At 36.4% G+C, this 21,415-nt stretch overlaps 4 protein-coding genes and 1 long non-coding RNA gene across 13 annotated transcripts in view; 1 reads left to right on the top strand and 4 right to left on the bottom strand.

Moving 5' to 3' along the window:
* Positions 1–21,415, top strand: part of rufy3 (RUN and FYVE domain containing 3) — an 881,807-nt gene that overhangs the window by 585,684 nt on the left and 274,708 nt on the right. The window lies entirely within an intron of this gene.
* The window catches only part of LOC148679708 (uncharacterized), an 890,299-nt gene that overhangs the window by 191,019 nt on the left and 677,865 nt on the right, over positions 1–21,415 (bottom strand). The gene's annotated exons all lie outside the window — the stretch shown is intronic.
* LOC147844132 (serine/threonine-protein kinase pim-3-like) lies at positions 142–5,821 on the bottom strand. 2 transcript variants are annotated; one of them, XM_087253980.1, is made up of 8 exons: positions 5,378–5,819; positions 4,878–5,135; positions 4,678–4,760; positions 4,514–4,564; positions 4,069–4,441; positions 3,765–3,944; positions 3,597–3,692; positions 2,545–3,499 (listed from the first exon to the last, which is right to left on the bottom strand). In XM_087253980.1, the coding sequence occupies exons 1-7, from the start codon at positions 5,391–5,393 to the stop codon at positions 3,601–3,603; spliced, it is 1,053 nt and encodes a 350-aa protein (XP_087110106.1). In that variant the 5' UTR covers positions 5,394–5,819; the 3' UTR covers positions 2,545–3,499; positions 3,597–3,600. The 2 variants fall into 2 exon arrangements, with proteins under 2 accessions (XP_087110107.1, XP_087110106.1); XM_087253981.1 differs by lacking the exons at positions 2,545–3,499; positions 3,597–3,692 and adding an exon at positions 142–1,936 and having other exon boundaries at positions 5,378–5,821.
* On the bottom strand, positions 6,956–14,429 carry LOC147844133 (serine/threonine-protein kinase pim-3-like). Of its 6 annotated transcripts, none has more exons than XM_087254024.1 (9): positions 13,773–13,960; positions 12,667–12,711; positions 12,167–12,424; positions 11,967–12,049; positions 11,803–11,853; positions 11,358–11,730; positions 11,054–11,233; positions 9,138–9,225; positions 6,956–7,143 (listed from the first exon to the last, which is right to left on the bottom strand). In XM_087254024.1, exons 2-8 carry the CDS (start codon positions 12,680–12,682, stop codon positions 9,143–9,145), a joined length of 1,044 nt encoding a protein of 347 aa, XP_087110150.1. In that variant the 5' UTR covers positions 12,683–12,711; positions 13,773–13,960; the 3' UTR covers positions 6,956–7,143; positions 9,138–9,142. The 6 variants fall into 6 exon arrangements, with proteins under 6 accessions (XP_087110150.1, XP_087110149.1, XP_087110148.1 ...); XM_087254020.1 differs by lacking the exons at positions 6,956–7,143; positions 9,138–9,225 and adding exons at positions 10,599–10,788; positions 10,886–10,981 and having other exon boundaries at positions 13,773–14,087; XM_087254023.1 differs by lacking the exons at positions 6,956–7,143; positions 13,773–13,960 and adding an exon at positions 14,337–14,429 and having other exon boundaries at positions 7,431–9,225.
* LOC147844134 (serine/threonine-protein kinase pim-3-like) lies at positions 14,337–20,578 on the bottom strand. 3 transcript variants are annotated; one of them, XR_015491570.1, is made up of 8 exons: positions 19,951–20,578; positions 19,451–19,708; positions 19,251–19,333; positions 19,087–19,137; positions 18,642–19,014; positions 18,338–18,517; positions 16,346–16,509; positions 14,337–14,429 (listed from the first exon to the last, which is right to left on the bottom strand). XR_015491570.1 is itself a non-coding variant. In XM_087254025.1 (8 exons), exons 1-7 carry the CDS (start codon positions 19,964–19,966, stop codon positions 18,174–18,176), a joined length of 1,053 nt encoding a protein of 350 aa, XP_087110151.1. In that variant the 5' UTR covers positions 19,967–20,392; the 3' UTR covers positions 17,118–18,072; positions 18,170–18,173. The 3 variants fall into 3 exon arrangements, 1 of the variants encoding a protein (XP_087110151.1); XR_015491572.1 differs by having other exon boundaries at positions 14,337–14,554; XM_087254025.1 differs by lacking the exons at positions 14,337–14,429; positions 16,346–16,509 and adding exons at positions 17,118–18,072; positions 18,170–18,265 and having other exon boundaries at positions 19,951–20,392.

Genomic DNA, 21,415 nt, shown 5'->3' on the forward strand with positions numbered 1-21,415 from the left:
AATAAGAAAAGTAAGAAAATATTTAGTGCACGCTGCAGCTGTAAATGTTGCTTTTAATATTTTCATGACTTGGAATTGATGAGAAACTGAAGATGCAAAAGTCTGATTTATTAAAATACGTGCCATGAATCAGAGACAGTGTAAACAGCACACAACTGAGGTTTGATTTATTTAAAGAAGAGCAGAGCAATGCAACATGTACGAGTGCAACATTCAACATTTAAACCAAATTGTAATAATCATTCAACAAAATTTCCTTTCATAAAGCAAATCCATCTGCTGTATTTCCTATTATCTTTTAATTTCTACATTAGACCTTCTTTAGTTGTTGAGAAATGACAGTATCCTGTTCACTGATCAGACACTTATAATGAATTTAATGTGAGAAGAGAGTTTAGTGTGGAGTAAATTCAGCACAATGGACAGCTCCCTGCAGTGCTGAACTGACTGAACCACATCTGCAGGAGGAAATGCTACAGAGATGTTTAATTACTGCTGAATAATTACTGAACAATATTGAATATTGAAAATCTAACCCATCAGTAGTGATTACTAATTAAACATTTATTTTATATATAAATTAAGATAAAAGGCGATTACATAAAAAACCTGTTGGGCTTATTCGCTCTAAGACATGCTTTGATAATCATATTTCTTTTAAAGTAATACGGTTTTGTCAATGTTAATAAAAGGAAACACTGAGTTTGTATAATCATTTCTTTTTGTAATTGAACACTCACTTTACAGCTCTTCATCTCTCAGAAAACTCCCTCATTAAACCAATAGTTGCCCTCGCGCACATTAATCAATACACAAGACTAAAGAAAGCCTAATGGAAAATCTGTGCTTTGTGACAATGATCTAAGAGATCTTATCAGATCAGTGAAGTTTATTTTTCAGTTTGGCTGAAGTGAAAACAGTTTTTGATAAAAACAAACAAAAAATTAAGCACATTATTATTAGCCCTGTAAGATTTTTATTTATTTTTTATTTTTTGGCTACAGAACCAAACACTGTTGTCCTATGATTTGCCTAAATTAAACTAACTTTAGTTAACCTAATTAACCCAGTTAAGCCTTTAAACTGCACTTTAAGCTGAATACTAGTGTCTTGTAAAATAACTATTAAAATATTGTGTCATGAGTTATTAGAGATTATTTATTTAACATATTATGTTTAAAAATGTGTTGCAAAAGATATTTTCTCAATTAAACCGTGCTGGGGAATTATTTAATCATTCATTACACTCAGAATAATTTATTTCAAGTGTTTATTTCAGTTCATTTTGATGATTATGGATTACAGCTAATATTAGTGTCAATTATAGTTTATCTCTTCATAATATAGCTGTGCTTTAATGATAAGTTTACATGTTTACCTAAAGTTTTATTATTTTAATATTATTTGAATGAATTTTATCGATAATTAATGCAAAGTCCTGCAAATAATTAAGCAACACAATCCTGCAGCCATAGTCCGACTTCAAATACAGAAATAATGTATATTTAATAAAGTATATTAGTAAAATAAGTGTTTATAATTAGTTTTTAAAGTGTATCTTAGTTTCTAATAATACTTTAAATTAAATTAACAGCAAATTCATTATATTTTGTAAAACGATGATTTATAGTGTATTTAATATTAGAATCTTTAACTTCTGATTTTCCAACCACTTTTAGCAAATTCATCCGTGTTAAACTCATATTTTTCATTATTGTGTGTAATCAGTAAAGATAAAATAAAATGAATATAATAACTAAATATATATTCACTTTAATAATGGCCTGTTGTTCATTTTAGAGCAAGAGTCTCCTTGTGCTGAACGGTTTAACAGCACCTCCACATCACCTGCATCAGAGTGTGTTTTCTGCTGGAATCTGCTGTTCGGTGTGTGTTCGGTGTGTGTTCTCCTCTTCTCCATCTGCGTCTACTGCCTCTGTCAGAAGAAAACTACAGGTCATCAGCTATTCGTAAAAAATGTATATCTCAAATTATAAAATGTAAATTATTCTTATCTTTTGTTAAGTTTCTGTAGGTTCTGGGGCTGAGAACAGACATGTTGAGGTACAGTATGAGCACATTTTGAGAATAATTTTAATATATATTATTCGCAATAGTTTAGCAGCAACATAAATTACATCAATATAATATAATATATTTATTTGTTTATTTATTTGTTTCTTATTTTAATTAAATATATTCTGTTTCAGGCTGGTGATGAAGTGTGTTATGCTTCATTAGACATGCCTTCCACACAGCAACAAAGGCAGAGGAATGAAAGAGCTCAGAGTTCAGACTTCAGTATTTATTCTAATGTCAGAACCAGCAGAATGTAAAGTAGAGTAAACTAAAGTCATTGTTCTTTAGTAGAAATATGATTCAAAAGAGTGTTAATGACAATGTTCTGGCATCTGCATCCTATTTTCATTGATTCTAATATTGTAAGTTTTTAATGATTAAAAATGTAAATACATTTAAGAAAGGTTAAATGTTTTTTTCAGAATATTTGACTTGCAGTCTCAGAAAGGACTCAGTGTTGTTTCTGGGTCTCTCAGTTTAATATAATTTAAGCCAATCACATGAGTGCATATGCAGTAGTACTCCCAGCTAAAACTGAAGTTCTTAAACTCTTTTCATGCCACAAAACAAACATCTCCCTGCTACAACAACAGAAATGTAGAATGCAAATGTACATCTAACAGAGCTCTGAACATTCCTAATATTAAAAAAACAAAAAACTAGGTCTTAGATCATCAGATGTGTACACCATTTCAGAGGTTTTACTGCTACTGTGGGCAAATTACCACAACAACTCCACCAAAACTTATATATTATAGATCTATAAGATCATTTAATGGAATAACAACCAAAACAATATTTCATCACACCTTTAGCCTCAGTCAGTAGAGCTGCAATCTTCATTTTAAAACCATTATGAAAACCTCCATTAAGAGGACTTAAATGGATAGTTCACCCCAAAATAACAATTCTGTATCATTAACTCCCTTTCACTTGCTCCAAACCTGTTTGAGTTTCTTTATTCTGTTCAATACAAAAGAAGATATTTTGAAGAAAGCTGAAAAGCTGTACCCATTGACTTGTTTGTTTTTGCTACTATGAAAGTCAACGGTTACAGGTTTTCAGCTTCTTCAAAACATTTTATTTTGTGCAAAACAGAAAACAAGAAACTCTTAAAGATTTGAAACCGCTTGAGTTTGAGTAAACAGTGAGTAAATCTGGATTTCTGTGTGAACTCTCCCTTTATTTGAGCTCTCTCCAGTCACTCTAGGAAGACACTACACCTGGATTATTTGTCTAAATAATACGTTTATTATTAAAATCCCTATTAACATTAAAGTCATCTGAAGCGGTGGCTTAGTGCAGGTAAAGGGGCCCCGGCCCTGGGTGAGTCGGCCATTAGTTAGTGAGGTGCCCACTCCTCATTCTGCAGGTGATCAGGAAGCAGTTCTCTGCACTTCCTGTGTGACTCCTGCTCACCCTACACAAATCATTAAGATCATTAATCCAGACTGACCCTAACAACACAATCAAAGCCATGAGTGCGTCACTCAGATAAGTGTCAAGTCACTGGCCACCTGTTCACTGTAACCAGGGATGGCGCTCAATATCGTCCAAACTGGGCCGATCAGCCGCCGCTGGACTGAGACACCAGCCAATCAGCTGACGGCACTCTGATACACACAACACCGTGTTCAGAAACACAGAGCAACACACTTCTGCTGATCTCTCAGTGAGTCTCTTACCTGTTGACAGAGTTATGGGGAAGGTCAGTTTGCTCCTGGACGTGACCCTCAGTGAGCCTCCGAAGGGGAAACGGTTGCACAGGATGTTGAAGAGGGTCACTCCCACTGACCACACCGTAGCTGGACCCGCATGGTAGCGCTGTCTGCAGAACCACTCAGGTGGAGCGTATTGAATCGTTCCTGAGAGACACAAGGAGACACAAACACCCGTTCAAAACACTCCAGCACACACAAATTCCCTTTGGTGGATCATCAAAAGCTCACAAACATCCACAGAGTGTTTCCTTCTGCAACACAAACCCACCTGCGAAGTATTTGTAGGCCGAGCGCTTGAGCAGATCTCCACAGCCGAAGTCCAGCAGCTTGATGTCCTGGGACTCTGTGGAGATCAGCAGGTTCTCTGGCTTGACGTCCCGGTGCAGGACTCCGCGGCTCTCGCAGTGTTTCAGAGCCGCGATCAGCTGCACCAGCACTTTCTTGGCCAGACCCTCATCCAGACAGCCGTTCTCCTCACAGAAGCTCTGGAGGTCTTGGCAGGGATCCGGACGCTCCAGGATCAGGATGTAGCGTCTGGGACGGTCAAACCAGTCTAGCAGCTGCAGGACGTTGGGGCAGGCAGGAGCTGAATTGACGCGGGTCATCAGTGCCACCTCCAGCGGCAGCCGACCCTGACCTTCCTGCAGGACAAACGATTGGATTCAGAACCCAATGAAACATCAAACACAACAACAGGTTCACACTGAACTCACAACTCTCAGTCTCCTCTGTGTCCGCTCTTTAGACACATACTTGATGGCGACCTGTAGACAGATAAAGCATAATAAATCACACCTGCCTGATCCTCACACATCACATTTACTGAGATCAGGATTTCTAAAGGCTGTTTGAATGAAGAGCGGAGAAAACGACTTACTGGCAGTCCATCAGACCTGCGCATCCCAGCAAACACAGAGCCAAATCCACCGTCTCCCAGCAGTGGGCCCTTTGCATACGCGTCTGCAACACAGAGGAGCAGTAGAAATGTGTGTTCAAAGAAAACATGCAGCAGTAGAGAAAACTGTAAAAGAGCATTACTGAAACATCATCATCACTTCTTCAAAAAGCCATTCTGACCTCTGCGAGAGCGTTTGAGAGCTCTTCTAGATGAGGTGGACGGACGTTCATCTTCTGGTGTTTGCTGGCTGCCGCTCTGCCGCTTCCTCTTCCTGTTACCCTGATCTGTGGACACAGATTTGGCCAACAGGGAAGGCAGAGGTGCGAGAAATCCATCAAGCTCTTGGCTCACGGTCTGGGTTTCACCATCACCATCATGTGTCCTGACGTCCTGAACAGCTGCCTGGATGAAAGCAGAACTCCTGGATCTGGAGCGGCCTGAGACAACGACAACAACAACAACAACATATCACGTTTATTATAAGATTATAAGAATTAATCAACAATTAACTTTAGTAGCTGCATCTACAGAGAATAAAAGACATCTGATCACTTATATCGGGGAACAGTTGTGTTGAAATGGGTTCATTTGTACCAGTTTATTTACATCACATTTCCCCAAACATTACACAACATCATATCATGATTGATCATAAACAAATAAAAACTAAAACACTCACTGCGGTTTTCACCCATCTGACAAACTCCTCCAAACTCCAGCAAACCTGAAAACAAGAACAAAGATCAAATATCAATAAAAATGTCAATAAAAACAAGATCAAAATCAAAATAAACACAACAAAAGAGCAACAAAACGTGTCAAAAGGAATAATTTCAGCTCTGAGCGTCGATCTCCTTGTAAAATAAAAGTCTTCTGTCAGAAATTCTCTGGTCTCCTTGAAGAATCGCAGTATCAGCACAGTAATCCTCAGCAAATGTCTCAGAAATTCGCCTCTCCTCAATCAACAGATAGCGGCGAGTCTCGGTGTTTATATATGGAGTCAAATCATACCACGCGTTGCTATAGCAACCACAATTTGAATCGCCAATCTGAATCACGTGAGTAAACGATTCATCTCATCTCAACATATAAATAATAAATAATTAATAATAATAATAAACATAGTTAAAATAATAATAATAATAATAATAATAATAATGAAGTTTAAATCAATTAATTTATAATTCACGAAACTTCAATTCAATTCAATTCAGCTTTATTTTTATAGCGCTTTTACAATGTAGATGTGTCAAAGCAGCTTCACATAAATGGTCATGTAATAATAATGTAGAAACTGTAATAATAATGCTAAATGAGCAAGATTGGTTTGACAAGGTTTGACTTTGTAAAATGTACAGCTATTTAGGAATTAATTAAATTAAAATAATAAAATTAACTCATATATTTTCTATTAGTGGCCCAAGCAATGTAAGTGCATGCTGTTTAATTACACGTACAGTGCTAACTGCTCACGTAGATATTAGGAATATAAGTTAAAAAAAGTTTATTATTGTAAATAATAGAAAGTAAATTAAATCGTTCACAATTTCTATGTCTATGCCTATATTTTACAGTCTATGGTCTACGCACGATTTCAGATCACATGGCCGTTTGTATCATCATCTGGTAGGCTACATGGTTCAGTCATATTTATGTACTTTTCATTTGCTCTTGTTTTCAGATTTAATATTATTAAGTTTTATTAATGTTTTCGTTATTTTGGATGTATGTGAAGGCTTTTTAAGGGACTTTGTGTTCACTCAACGGCTAGAAAGCCCAAAAGTTCACCTGCCGAATGAGTTCCCGCGTCTGACCACAAGATGGCGTCCACAGCAGAAAGGTGCAAGTTTATAAATACATTATTTCTGTTTGTATGAATCTAAATAGCTGTTTTCATCACTAATATACAGCTTTCAATAAGCTAAATTACTGTCACAAGGTCTGTAATGACAATTAGCTTGTACATTTGCTAGAATTTTCCTAACCGATCTAGCCTTGTTCATTTATATTAAAACAAAAAAAGATTGTATTAAATTCAGAAAAACATCTCTCGTTTGTCATTACGTTTGATGATTTGATGTGATTTGAGCTTCTGAACTTCTGTTAAGGGTGCAAAGTCTGCCTTGAAGCGGCCTGATTTTATACACCAGTTTACAGTAGTAAAAATATATCAAAGTTAATTAAAGTAAACATATTAAAGGTAAACAGGTTTCTATTTTTTGAATGTAGTTAAAAATTATTTATAAAGTGAATAATATGATTAATAATATGATTCATTTATTATATTGATATACATTTTTTATATTAAATTATCCCTGGGTCATAAAGGATTCTGCTTGCAGCCTACAGTACATCAGCTTTCAGGCTCAGTGCTGTGTTTCTTCTTCTTCTTCTTGGTCTTTACTGACGCTCCTGGTGCAGTGATGTTGCAGTTGCTGTGAAAAGCTAGGCGAGAACACAAACCACAAGTGTTTTTATTCAGGCATGCAACAGACTGAATGTCCTAAAACTGTTTGTGGTCAAGCTGGTGATCTTGCATGCTCAATACACACATCAATGCATGAGATAAACTGTGGTTAGAAAAAAACAGAAATAAGAAAAGTAAGAAAATATTTAGTGCACGCTGCAGCTGTAAATGTTGCTTTTAATATTTTCATGACTTGGAATTGATGAGAAACTGAAGATGCAAAAGTCTGATTTATTAAAATACGTGCCATGAATCAGAGACAGTGTAAACAGCACACAACTGAGGTTTGATTTATTTAAAGAAGAGCAGAGCAATGCAACATGTACGAGTGCAACATTCAACATTTAAACCAAATTGTAATAATCATTCAACAAAATTTCCTTTCATAAAGCAAATCCATCTGCTGTATTTCCTATTATCTTTTAATTTCTACATTAGACCTTCTTTAGTTGTTGAGAAATGACAGTATCCTGTTCACTGATCAGACACTTATAATGAATTTAATGTGAGAAGAGAGTTTAGTGTGGAGTAAATTCAGCACAATGGACAGCTCCCTGCAGTGCTGAACTGACTGAACCACATCTGCAGGAGGAAATGCTACAGAGATGTTTAATTACTGCTGAATAATTACTGAACAATATTGAATATTGAAAATCTAACCCATCAGTAGTGATTACTAATTAAACATTTATTTTATATATAAATTAAGATAAAAGGCGATTACATAAAAAACCTGTTGGGCTTATTCGCTCTAAGACATGCTTTGATAATCATATTTCTTTTAAAGTAATACGGTTTTGTCAATGTTAATAAAAGGAAACACTGAGTTTGTATAATCATTTCTTTTTGTAATTGAACACTCACTTTACAGCTCTTCATCTCTCAGAAAACTCCCTCATTAAACCAATAGTTGCCCTCGCGCACATTAATCAATACACAAGACTAAAGAAAGCCTAATGGAAAATCTGTGCTTTGTGACAATGATCTAAGAGATCTTATCAGATCAGTGAAGTTTATTTTTCAGTTTGGCTGAAGTGAAAACAGTTTTTGATAAAAACAAACAAAAAATTAAGCACATTATTATTAGCCCTGTAAGATTTTTATTTATTTTTTATTTTTTGGCTACAGAACCAAACACTGTTGTCCTATGATTTGCCTAAATTAAACTAACTTTAGTTAACCTAATTAACCCAGTTAAGCCTTTAAACTGCACTTTAAGCTGAATACTAGTGTCTTGTAAAATAACTATTAAAATATTGTGTCATGAGTTATTAGAGATTATTTATTTAACATATTATGTTTAAAAATGTGTTGCAAAAGATATTTTCTCAATTAAACCGTGCTGGGGAATTATTTAATCATTCATTACACTCAGAATAATTTATTTCAAGTGTTTATTTCAGTTCATTTTGATGATTATGGATTACAGCTAATATTAGTGTCAATTATAGTTTATCTCTTCATAATATAGCTGTGCTTTAATGATAAGTTTACATGTTTACCTAAAGTTTTATTATTTTAATATTATTTGAATGAATTTTATCGATAATTAATGCAAAGTCCTGCAAATAATTAAGCAACACAATCCTGCAGCCATAGTCCGACTTCAAATACAGAAATAATGTATATTTAATAAAGTATATTAGTAAAATAAGTGTTTATAATTAGTTTTTAAAGTGTATCTTAGTTTCTAATAATACTTTAAATTAAATTAACAGCAAATTCATTATATTTTGTAAAACGATGATTTATAGTGTATTTAATATTAGAATCTTTAACTTCTGATTTTCCAACCACTTTTAGCAAATTCATCCGTGTTAAACTCATATTTTTCATTATTGTGTGTAATCAGTAAAGATAAAATAAAATGAATATAATAACTAAATATATATTCACTTTAATAATGGCCTGTTGTTCATTTTAGAGCAAGAGTCTCCTTGTGCTGAACGGTTTAACAGCACCTCCACATCACCTGCATCAGAGTGTGTTTTCTGCTGGAATCTGCTGTTCGGTGTGTGTTCGGTGTGTGTTCTCCTCTTCTCCATCTGCGTCTACTGCCTCTGTCAGAAGAAAACTACAGGTCATCAGCTATTCGTAAAAAATGTATATCTCAAATTATAAAATGTAAATTATTCTTATCTTTTGTTAAGTTTCTGTAGGTTCTGGGGCTGAGAACAGACATGTTGAGGTACAGTATGAGCACATTTTGAGAATAATTTTAATATATATTATTCGCAATAGTTTAGCAGCAACATAAATTACATCAATATAATGTAATATATTTATTTGTTTATTTATTTGTTTCTTATTTTAATTAAATATATTCTGTTTCAGGCTGGTGATGAAGTGTGTTATGCTTCATTAGACATGCCTTCCACACAGCAACAAAGGCAGAGGAATGAAAGAGCTCAGAGTTCAGACTTCAGTATTTATTCTAATGTCAGAACCAGCAGAATGTAAAGTAGAGTAAACTAAAGTAATTGTTCTTTAGTAGAAATATGATTCAAAAGAGTGTTAATGACAATGTTCTGGCATCTGCATCCTATTTTCATTGATTCTAATATTGTAAGTTTTTAATGATTAAAAATGTAAATACATTTAAGAAAGGTTAAATGTTTTTTTCAGAATATTTGACTTGCAGTCTCAGAAAGGACTCAGTGTTGTTTCTGGGTCTCTCAGTTTAATATAATTTAAGCCAATCACATGAGTGCATATGCAGTAGTACTCCCAGCTAAAACTGAAGTTCTTAAACTCTTTTCATGCCACAAAACAAACATCTCCCTGCTACAACAACAGAAATGTAGAATGCAAATGTACATCTAACAGAGCTCTGAACATTCCTAATATTAAAAAAACAAAAAACTAGGTCTTAGATCATCAGATGTGTACACCATTTCAGAGGTTTTACTGCTACTGTGGGCAAATTACCACAACAACTCCACCAAAACTTATATATTATAGATCTATAAGATCATTTAATGGAATAACAACCAAAACAATATTTCATCACACCTTTAGCCTCAGTCAGTAGAGCTGCAATCTTCATTTTAAAACCATTATGAAAACCTCCATTAAGAGGACTTAAATGGATAGTTCACCCCAAAATAACAATTCTGTATCATTAACTCCCTTTCACTTGCTCCAAACCTGTTTGAGTTTCTTTATTCTGTTCAATACAAAAGAAGATATTTTGAAGAAAGCTGAAAAGCTGTACCCATTGACTTGTTTGTTTTTGCTACTATGAAAGTCAACGGTTACAGGTTTTCAGCTTCTTCAAAACATTTTATTTTGTGCAAAACAGAAAACAAGAAACTCTTAAAGATTTGAAACCGCTTGAGTTTGAGTAAACAGTGAGTAAATCTGGATTTCTGTGTGAACTCTCCCTTTATTTGAGCTCTCTCCAGTCACTCTAGGAAGACACTACACCTGGATTATTTGTCTAAATAATACGTTTATTATTAAAATCCCTATTAACATTAAAGTCATCTGAAGCGGTGGCTTAGTGCAGGTAAAGGGGCCCCGGCCCTGGGTGAGTCGGCCATTAGTTAGTGAGGTGCCCACTCCTCATTCTGCAGGTGATCAGGAAGCAGTTCTCTGCACTTCCTGTGTGACTCCTGCTCACCCTACACAAATCATTAAGATCATTAATCCAGACTGACCCTAACAACACAATCAAAGCCATGAGTGCGTCACTCAGATAAGTGTCAAGTCACTGGCCACCTGTTCACTGTAACCAGGGATGGCGCTCAATATCGTCCAAACTGGGCCGATCAGCCGCCGCTGGACTGAGACACCAGCCAATCAGCTGACGGCACTCTGATACACACAACACCGTGTTCAGAAACACAGAGCAACACACTTCTGCTGATCTCTCAGTGAGTCTCTTACCTGTTGACAGAGTTATGGGGAAGGTCAGTTTGCTCCTGGACGTGACCCTCAGTGAGCCTCCGAAGGGGAAACGGTTGCACAGGATGTTGAAGAGGGTCACTCCCACTGACCACACCGTAGCTGGACCCGCATGGTAGCGCTGTCTGCAGAACCACTCAGGTGGAGCGTATTGAATCGTTCCTGAGAGACACAAGGAGACACAAACACCCGTTCAAAACACTCCAGCACACACAAATTCCCTTTGGTGGATCATCAAAAGCTCACAAACATCCACAGAGTGTTTCCTTCTGCAACACAAACCCACCTGCGAAGTATTTGTAGGCCGAGCGCTTGAGCAGATCTCCACAGCCGAAGTCCAGCAGCTTGATGTCCTGGGACTCTGTGGAGATCAGCAGGTTCTCTGGCTTGACGTCCCGGTGCAGGACTCCGCGGCTCTCGCAGTGTTTCAGAGCCGCGATCAGCTGCACCAGCACTTTCTTGGCCAGACCCTCATCCAGACAGCCGTTCTCCTCACAGAAGCTCTGGAGGTCTTGGCAGGGATCCGGACGCTCCAGGATCAGGATGTAGCGTCTGGGACGGTCAAACCAGTCTAGCAGCTGCAGGACGTTGGGGCAGGCAGGAGCTGAATTGACGCGGGTCATCAGTGCCACCTCCAGCGGCAGCCGACCCTGACCTTCCTGCAGGACAAACGATTGGATTCAGAACCCAATGAAACATCAAACACAACAACAGGTTCACACTGAACTCACAACTCTCAGTCTCCTCTGTGTCCGCTCTTTAGACACATACTTGATGGCGACCTGTAGACAGATAAAGCATAATAAATCACACCTGCCTGATCCTCACACATCACATTTACTGAGATCAGGATTTCTAAAGGCTGTTTGAATGAAGAGCGGAGAAAACGACTTACTGGCAGTCCATCAGACCTGCGCATCCCAGCAAACACAGAGCCAAATCCACCGTCTCCCAGCAGTGGGCCCTTTGCATACGCGTCTGCAACACAGAGGAGCAGTAGAAATGTGTGTTCAAAGAAAACATGCAGCAGTAGAGAAAACTGTAAAAGAGCATTACTGAAACATCATCATCACTTCTTCAAAAAGCCATTCTGACCTCTGCGAGAGCGTTTGAGAGCTCTTCTAGATGAGGTGGACGGACGTTCATCTTCTGGTGTTTGCTGGCTGCCGCTCTGCCGCTTCCTCTTCCTGTTACCCTGATCTGTGGACACAGATTTGGCCAACAGGGAAGGCAGAGGTGCGAGAAATCCATCAAGCTCTTGGCTCACGGTCTGGGTTTCACCATCACCATCATGTGTCCTGACGTCCTGAACAGCTGCCTGGATGAAAGCAGAACTCCTGGATCTGGAGCGGCCTGAGACAACGACAACAACAACAACAACATATCACGTTTATTATAAGATTATAAGAATTAATCAACAATTAACTTTAGTAGCTGCATCTACAGAGAATAAAAGACATCTGATCACTTATATCGGGGAACAGTTGTGTTGAAATGGGTTCATTTGTACCAGTTTATTTACATCACATTTCCCCAAACATTACACAACATCATATCATGATTGATCATAAACAAATAAAAACTAAAACACTCACTGCGGTTTTCACCCATCTGACAAACTCCTCCAAACTCCAGCAAACCTGAAAACAAGAACAAAGATCAAATATCAATAAAAATGTCAATAAAAACAAGATCAAAATCAAAATAAACACAACAAAAGAGCAACAAAACGTGTCAAAAGGAATAATTTCAGCTCTGAGCGTCGATCTCCTTGTAAAATAAAAGTCTTCTGTCAGAAATTCTCTGGTCTCCTTGAAGAATCGCAGTATCAGCACAGTAATCCTCAGCAAATGTCTCAGAAATTCGCCTCTCCTCAATCAACAGATAGCGGCGAGTCTCGGTGTTTATATATGGAGTCAAATCATACCACGCGTTGCTATAGCAACCACAATTTGAATCGCCAATCTGAATCACGTGAGTAAACGATTCATCTCATCTCAACATATAAATAATAAATAATTAATAATAATAATAAACATAGTTAAAATAATAATAATAATAATAATAATAATGAAGTTTAAATCAATTAATTTATAATTCACGAAACTTCAATTCAATTCAATTCAGCTTTATTTGTATAGCGCTTTTACAATGTAGATTGTGTCAAAGCAGCTTCACATAAATGGTCATGTAATAATAATGTAGAAACTGTAATAATAATGCTAAATGAGCAAGATTGGTTTGACAAGGTTTGACTTTGTAAAATGTACAGCTATTTAGGAATTAATTAAATTAAAATAATAAAATTAACTCATATATTTTCTATTAGTGGCCCAAGCAATGTAAGTGCATGCTGTTTAATTACACGTACAGTGCTAACTGCTCACGTAGATATTAGGAATATAAGTTAAAAAAGTTTATTATTGTAAATAATAGAAAGTAAATTAAATCGTTCACAATTTCTATGTCTATGCCTATATTTTACAGTCTATGGTCTACGCACGATATCAGATCACATGGCCGTTTGTATCATCATCTGGTAGGCTACATGGTTCAGTCATATTTATGTACTTTTCATTTGCTCTTGTTTTCAGATTTAATATTATTAAGTTTTATTAATGTTTTCGTTATTTTGGATGTATGTGAAGGCTTTTTAAGGGACTTTGTGTTCACTCAACGGCTAGAAAGCCCAAAAGTTCACCTGCCGAATGAGTTCCCGCGTCTGACCACAAGATGGCGTCCACAGCAGAAAGGTGCAAGTTTATAAATACATTATTTCTGTTTGTATGAATCTAAATAGCTGTTTTCATCACTAATATACAGCTTTCAATAAGCTAAATTACTGTCACAAGGTCTGTAATGACAATTAGCTTGTACATTTGCTAGAATTTTCCTAACCGATCTAGCCTTGTTCATTTATATTAAAACAAAAAAAGATTGTATTAAATTCAGAAAAACATCTCTCGTTTGTCATTACGTTTGATGATTTGATGTGATTTGAGCTTCTGAACTTCTGTTAAGGGTGCAAAGTCTGCCTTGAAGCGGCCTGATTTTATACACCAGTTTACAGTAGTAAAAATATATCAAAGTTAATTAAAGTAAACATATTAAAGGTAAACAGGTTTCTATTTTTTGAATGTAGTTAAAAATTATTTATAAAGTGAATAATATGATTAATAATATGATTCATTTATTATATTGATATACATTTTTTATATTAAATTATCCCTGGGTCATAAAGGATTCTGCTTGCAGCCTACAGTACATCAGCTTTCAGGCTCAGTGCTGTGTTTCTTCTTCTTCTTCTTGGTCTTTACTGACGCTCCTGGTGCAGTGATGTTGCAGTTGCTGTGAAAAGCTAGGCGAGAACACAAACCACAAGTGTTTTTATTCAGGCATGCAACAGACTGAATGTCCTAAAACTGTTTGTGGTCAAGCTGGTGATCTTGCATGCTCAATACACACATCAATGCATGAGATAAACTGTGGTTAGAAAAAAACAGAAATAAGAAAAGTAAGAAAATATTTAGTGCACGCTGCAGCTGTAAATGTTGCTTTTAATATTTTCATGACTTGGAATTGATGAGAAACTGAAGATGCAAAAGTCTGATTTATTAAAATACGTGCCATGAATCAGAGACAGTGTAAACAGCACACAACTGAGGTTTGATTTATTTAAAGAAGAGCAGAGCAATGCAACATGTACGAGTGCAACATTCAACATTTAAACCAAATTGTAATAATCATTCAACAAAATTTCCTTTCATAAAGCAAATCCATCTGCTGTATTTCCTATTATCTTTTAATTTCTACATTAGACCTTCTTTAGTTGTTGAGAAATGACAGTATCCTGTTCACTGATCAGACACTTATAATGAATTTAATGTGAGAAGAGAGTTTAGTGTGGAGTAAATTCAGCACAATGGACAGCTCCCTGCAGTGCTGAACTGACTGAACCACATCTGCAGGAGGAAATGCTACAGAGATGTTTAATTACTGCTGAATAATTACTGAACAATATTGAATATTGAAAATCTAACCCATCAGTAGTGATTACTAATTAAACATTTATTTTATATATAAATTAAGATAAAAGGCGATTACATAAAAAACCTGTTGGGCTTATTCGCTCTAAGACATGCTTTGATAATCATATTTCTTTTAAAGTAATACGGTTTTGTCAATGTTAATAAAAGGAAACACTGAGTTTGTATAATCATTTCTTTTTGTAATTGAACACTCACTTTACAGCTCTTCATCTCTCAGAAAACTCCCTCATTAAACCAATAGTTGCCCTTGCGCACATTAATCAATACACAAGACTAAAGAAAGCCTAATGGAAAATCTGTGCTTTGTGACAATGATCTAAGAGATTTTATCAGATCAGTGAAGTTTATTTTTCAGTTTGGCTGAAGTGAAAACAGTTTTTGATAAAAACAAACAAAAAATTAAGCACATTATTATTAGCCCTGTAAGATTTTTTTTTTTTTTTTTTTTTGGCTACAGAACCAAACACTGTTGTCCTATGATTTGCCTAAATTAAACTAACTTTAGTTAACCTAATTAACCCAGTTAAGCCTTTAAACTGCACTTTAGGCTGAATACTAGTGTCTTGTAAAATAACTATTAAAATATTGTGTCATGAGTTATTAGAGATTATTTATTTAACATATTATGTTTAAAAATGTGTTGCAAAAGATATTTTCTCAATTAAACCGTGCTGGGGAATTATTTAATCATTCATTACACTCAGAATAATTTATTTCAAGTGTTTATTTCAGTTCATTTTGATGATTATGGATTACAGCTAATATTAGTGTCAATTATAGTTTATCTCTTCATAATATAGCTGTGCTTTAATGATAAGTTTACATGTTTACCTAAAGTTTTATTATTTTAATATTATTTGAATGAATTTTATCGATAATTAATGCAAAGTCCTGCAAATAATTAAGCAACACAATCCTGCAGCCATAGTCCGACTTCAAATACAGAAATAATGTATATTTAATAAAGTATATTAGTAAAATAAGTGTTTATAATTAGTTTTTAAAGTGTATCTTAGTTTCTAATAATACTTTAAATTAAATTAACAGCAAATTCATTATATTTTGTAAAACGATGATTTATAGTGTATTTAATATTAGAATCTTTAACTTCTGATTTTCCAACCACTTTTAGCAAATTCATCCGTGTTAAACTCATATTTTTCATTATTGTGTGTAATCAGTAAAGATAAAATAAAATGAATATAATAACTAAATATATATTCACTTTAATAATGGCCTGTTGTTCATTTTAGAGCAAGAGTCTCCTTGTGCTGAACGGTTTAACAGCACCTCCACATCACCTGCATCAGAGTGTGTTTTCTGCTGGAATCTGCTGTTCGGTGTGTGTTCGGTGTGTGTTCTCCTCTTCTCCATCTGCGTCTACTGCCTCTGTCAGAAGAAAACTACAGGTCATCAGCTATTCGTAAAAAATGTATATCTCAAATTATAAAATGTAAATTATTCTTATCTTTTGTTAAGTTTCTGTAGGTTCTGGGGCTGAGAACAGACATGTTGAGGTACAGTATGAGCACATTTTGAGAATAATTTTAATATATATTATTCGCAATAGTTTAGCAGCAACATAAATTACATCAATATAATATAATATATTTATTTGTTTATTTATTTGTTTCTTATTTTAATTAAATATATTCTGTTTCAGGCTGGTGATGAAGTGTGTTATGCTTCATTAGACATGCCTTCCACACAGCAACAAAGGCAGAGGAATGAAAGAGCTCAGAGTTCAGACTTCAGTATTTATTCTAATGTCAGAACCAGCAGAATGTAAAGTAGAGTAAACTAAAGTCATTGTTCTTTAGTAGAAATATGATTCAAAAGAGTGTTAATGACAATGTTCTGGCATCTGCATCCTATTTTCATTGATTCTAATATTGTAAGTTTTTAATGATTAAAAATGTAAATACATTTAAGAAAGGTTAAATGTTTTTTTCAGAATATTTGACTTGCAGTCTCAGAAAGGACTCAGTGTTGTTTCTGGGTCTCTCAGTTTAATATAATTTAAGCCAATCACATGAGTGCATATGCAGTAGTACTCCCAGCTAAAACTGAAGTTCTTAAACTCTTTTCATGCCACAAAACAAACATCTCCCTGCTACAACAACAGAAATGTAGAATGCAAATGTACATCTAACAGAGCTCTGAACATTCCTAATATTAAAAAAACAAAAAACTAGGTCTTAGATCATCAGATGTGTACACCATTTCAGAGGTTTTACTGCTACTGTGGGCAAATTACCACAACAACTCCACCAAAACTTATATATTATAGATCTATAAGATCATTTAATGGAATAACAACCAAAACAATATTTCATCACACCTTTAGCCTCAGTCAGTAGAGCTGCAATCTTCATTTTAAAACCATTATGAAAACCTCCATTAAGAGGACTTAAATGGATAGTTCACCCCAAAATAACAATTCTGTATCATTAACTCCCTTTCACTTGCTCCAAACCTGTTTGAGTTTCTTTATTCTGTTCAATACAAAAGAAGATATTTTGAAGAAAGCTGAAAAGCTGTACCCATTGACTTGTTTGTTTTTGCTACTATGAAAGTCAACGGTTACAGGTTTTCAGCTTCTTCAAAACATTTTATTTTGTGCAAAACAGAAAACAAGAAACTCTTAAAGATTTGAAACCGCTTGAGTTTGAGTAAACAGTGAGTAAATCTGGATTTCTGTGTGAACTCTCCCTTTATTTGAGCTCTCTCCAGTCACTCTAGGAAGACACTACACCTGGATTATTTGTCTAAATAATACGTTTATTATTAAAATCCCTATTAACATTAAAGTCATCTGAAGCGGTGGCTTAGTGCAGGTAAAGGGGCCCCGGCCCTGGGTGAGTCGGCCATTAGTTAGTGAGGTGCCCACTCCTCATTCTGCAGGTGATCAGGAAGCAGTTCTCTGCACTTCCTGTGTGACTCCTGCTCACCCTACACAAATCATTAAGATCATTAATCCAGACTGACCCTAACAACACAATCAAAGCCATGAGTGCGTCACTCAGATAAGTGTCAAGTCACTGGCCACCTGTTCACTGTAACCAGGGATGGCGCTCAATATCGTCCAAACTGGGCCGATCAGCCGCCGCTGGACTGAGACACCAGCCAATCAGCTGACGGCACTCTGATACACACAACACCGTGTTCAGAAACACAGAGCAACACACTTCTGCTGATCTCTCAGTGAGTCTCTTACCTGTTGACAGAGTTATGGGGAAGGTCAGTTTGCTCCTGGACGTGACCCTCAGTGAGCCTCCGAAGGGGAAACGGTTGCACAGGATGTTGAAGAGGGTCACTCCCACTGACCACACCGTAGCTGGACCCGCATGGTAGCGCTGTCTGCAGAACCACTCAGGTGGAGCGTATTGAATCGTTCCTGAGAGACACAAGGAGACACAAACACCCGTTCAAAACACTCCAGCACACACAAATTCCCTTTGGTGGATCATCAAAAGCTCACAAACATCCACAGAGTGTTTCCTTCTGCAACACAAACCCACCTGCGAAGTATTTGTAGGCCGAGCGCTTGAGCAGATCTCCACAGCCGAAGTCCAGCAGCTTGATGTCCTGGGACTCTGTGGAGATCAGCAGGTTCTCTGGCTTGACGTCCCGGTGCAGGACTCCGCGGCTCTCGCAGTGTTTCAGAGCCGCGATCAGCTGCACCAGCACTTTCTTGGCCAGACCCTCATCCAGACAGCCGTTCTCCTCACAGAAGCTCTGGAGGTCTTGGCAGGGATCCGGACGCTCCAGGATCAGGATGTAGCGTCTGGGACGGTCAAACCAGTCTAGCAGCTGCAGGACGTTGGGGCAGGCAGGAGCTGAATTGACGCGGGTCATCAGTGCCACCTCCAGCGGCAGCCGACCCTGACCTTCCTGCAGGACAAACGATTGGATTCAGAACCCAATGAAACATCAAACACAACAACAGGTTCACACTGAACTCACAACTCTCAGTCTCCTCTGTGTCCGCTCTTTAGACACATACTTGATGGCGACCTGTAGACAGATAAAGCATAATAAATCACACCTGCCTGATCCTCACACATCACATTTACTGAGATCAGGATTTCTAAAGGCTGTTTGAATGAAGAGCGGAGAAAACGACTTACTGGCAGTCCATCAGACCTGCGCATCCCAGCAAACACAGAGCCAAATCCACCGTCTCCCAGCAGTGGGCCCTTTGCATACGCGTCTGCAACACAGAGGAGCAGTAGAAATGTGTGTTCAAAGAAAACATGCAGCAGTAGAGAAAACTGTAAAAGAGCATTACTGAAACATCATCATCACTTCTTCAAAAAGCCATTCTGACCTCTGCGAGAGCGTTTGAGAGCTCTTCTAGATGAGGTGGACGGACGTTCATCTTCTGGTGTTTGCTGGCTGCCGCTCTGCCGCTTCCTCTTCCTGTTACCCTGATCTGTGGACACAGATTTGGCCAACAGGGAAGGCAGAGGTGCGAGAAATCCATCAAGCTCTTGGCTCACGGTCTGGGTTTCACCATCACCATCATGTGTCCTGACGTCCTGAACAGCTGCCTGGATGAAAGCAGAACTCCTGGATCTGGAGCGGCCTGAGACAACGACAACAACAACAACAACATATCACGTTTATTATAAGATTATAAGAATTAATCAACAATTAACTTTAGTAGCTGCATCTACAGAGAATAAAAGACATCTGATCACTTATATCGGGGAACAGTTGTGTTGAAATGGGTTCATTTGTACCAGTTTATTTACATCACATTTCCCCAAACATTACACAACATCATATCATGATTGATCATAAACAAATAAAAACTAAAACACTCACTGCGGTTTTCACCCATCTGACAAACTCCTCCAAACTCCAGCAAACCTGAAAACAAGAACAAAGATCAAATATCAATAAAAATGTCAATAAAAACAAGATCAAAATCAAAATAAACACAACAAAAGAGCAACAAAACGTGTCAAAAGGAATAATTTCAGCTCTGAGCGTCGATCTCCTTGTAAAATAAAAGTCTTCTGTCAGAAATTCTCTGGTCTCCTTGAAGAATCGCAGTATCAGCACAGTAATCCTCAGCAAATGTCTCAGAAATTCGCCTCTCCTCAATCAACAGATAGCGGCGAGTCTCGGTGTTTATATATGGAGTCAAATCATACCACGCGTTGCTATAGCAACCACAATTTGAATCGCCAATCTGAATCACGTGAGTAAACGATTCATCTCATCTCAACATATAAATAATAAATAATTAATAATAATAATAAACATAGTTAAAATAATAATAATAATAATAATAATAATGAAGTTTAAATCAATTAATTTATAATTCACGAAACTTCAATTCAATTCAATTCAGCTTTATTTGTATAGCGCTTTTACAATGTAGATTGTGTCAAAGCAGCTTCACATAAATGGTCATGTAATAATAATGTAGAAACTGTAATAATAATGCTAAATGAGCAAGATTGGTTTGACAAGGTTTGACTTTGTAAAATGTACAGCTATTTAGGAATTAATTAAATTAAAATAATAAAATTAACTCATATATTTTCTATTAGTGGCCCAAGCAATGTAAGTGCATGCTGTTTAATTACACGTACAGTGCTAACTGCTCACGTAGATATTAGGAATATAAGTTAAAAAAAGTTTATTATTGTAAATAATAGAAAGTAAATTAAATCGTTCACAATTTCTATGTCTATGCCTATATTTTACAGTCTATGGTCTACGCACGATATCAGATCACATGGCCGTTTGTATCATCATCTGGTAGGCTACATGGTTCAGTCATATTTATGTACTTTTCATTTGCTCTTGTTTTCAGATTTAATATTATTAAGTTTTATTAATGTTTTCGTTATTTTGGATGTATGTGAAGGCTTTTTAAGGGACTTTGTGTTCACTCAACGGCTAGAAAGCCCAAAAGTTCACCTGCCGAATGAGTTCCCGCGTCTGACCACAAGATGGCGTCCACAGCAGAAAGGTGCAAGTTTATAAATACATTATTTCTGTTTGTATGAATCTAAATAGCTGTTTTCATCACTAATATACAGCTTTCAATAAGCTAAATTACTGTCACAAGGTCTGTAATGACAATTAGCTTGTACATTTGCTAGAATTTTCCTAACCGATCTAGCCTTGTTCATTTATATTAAAACAAAAAAAGATTGTATTAAATTCAGAAAAACATCTCTCGTTTGTCATTACGTTTGATGATTTGATGTGATTTGAGCTTCTGAACTTCTGTTAAGGGTGCAAAGTCTGCCTTGAAGCGGCCTGATTTTATACA

This window comes from Danio rerio, chromosome 5 (assembly GCF_052040795.2).
Source record: "Danio rerio strain M-AB ecotype USA chromosome 5, GRCz13ab, whole genome shotgun sequence".
Classification (NCBI taxonomy): Eukaryota; Metazoa; Chordata; class Actinopteri; order Cypriniformes; family Danionidae; genus Danio; species Danio rerio.

What these genes read in the sequence shown, in the direction of transcription:
- LOC147844133 (XM_087254019.1), bottom strand. An exon ending in TCTCAAACGCTCTCGCAGAG is followed by an intron (nt 12,050 to 12,166) that starts GTCAGAATGGCT and finishes TCTGTGTTGCAG; the next exon opens with ACGCGTATGCAAAGGGCCCA. An exon ending in GGCCTACAAATACTTCGCAG is followed by an intron (nt 11,234 to 11,357) that starts GTGGGTTTGTGT and finishes TGTGTCTCTCAG; the next exon opens with GAACGATTCAATACGCTCCA.
- LOC147844134 (XM_087254025.1), bottom strand. An exon ending in TCTCAAACGCTCTCGCAGAG is followed by an intron (nt 19,334 to 19,450) that starts GTCAGAATGGCT and finishes TCTGTGTTGCAG; the next exon opens with ACGCGTATGCAAAGGGCCCA. An exon ending in GCAGGTCTGATGGACTGCCA is followed by an intron (nt 19,138 to 19,250) that starts GTAAGTCGTTTT and finishes ATCTGTCTACAG; the next exon opens with GTCGCCATCAAGTATGTGTC.
- LOC147844132 (XM_087253980.1), bottom strand. An exon ending in TCTCAAACGCTCTCGCAGAG is followed by an intron (nt 4,761 to 4,877) that starts GTCAGAATGGCT and finishes TCTGTGTTGCAG; the next exon opens with ACGCGTATGCAAAGGGCCCA. An exon ending in GGCCTACAAATACTTCGCAG is followed by an intron (nt 3,945 to 4,068) that starts GTGGGTTTGTGT and finishes TGTGTCTCTCAG; the next exon opens with GAACGATTCAATACGCTCCA.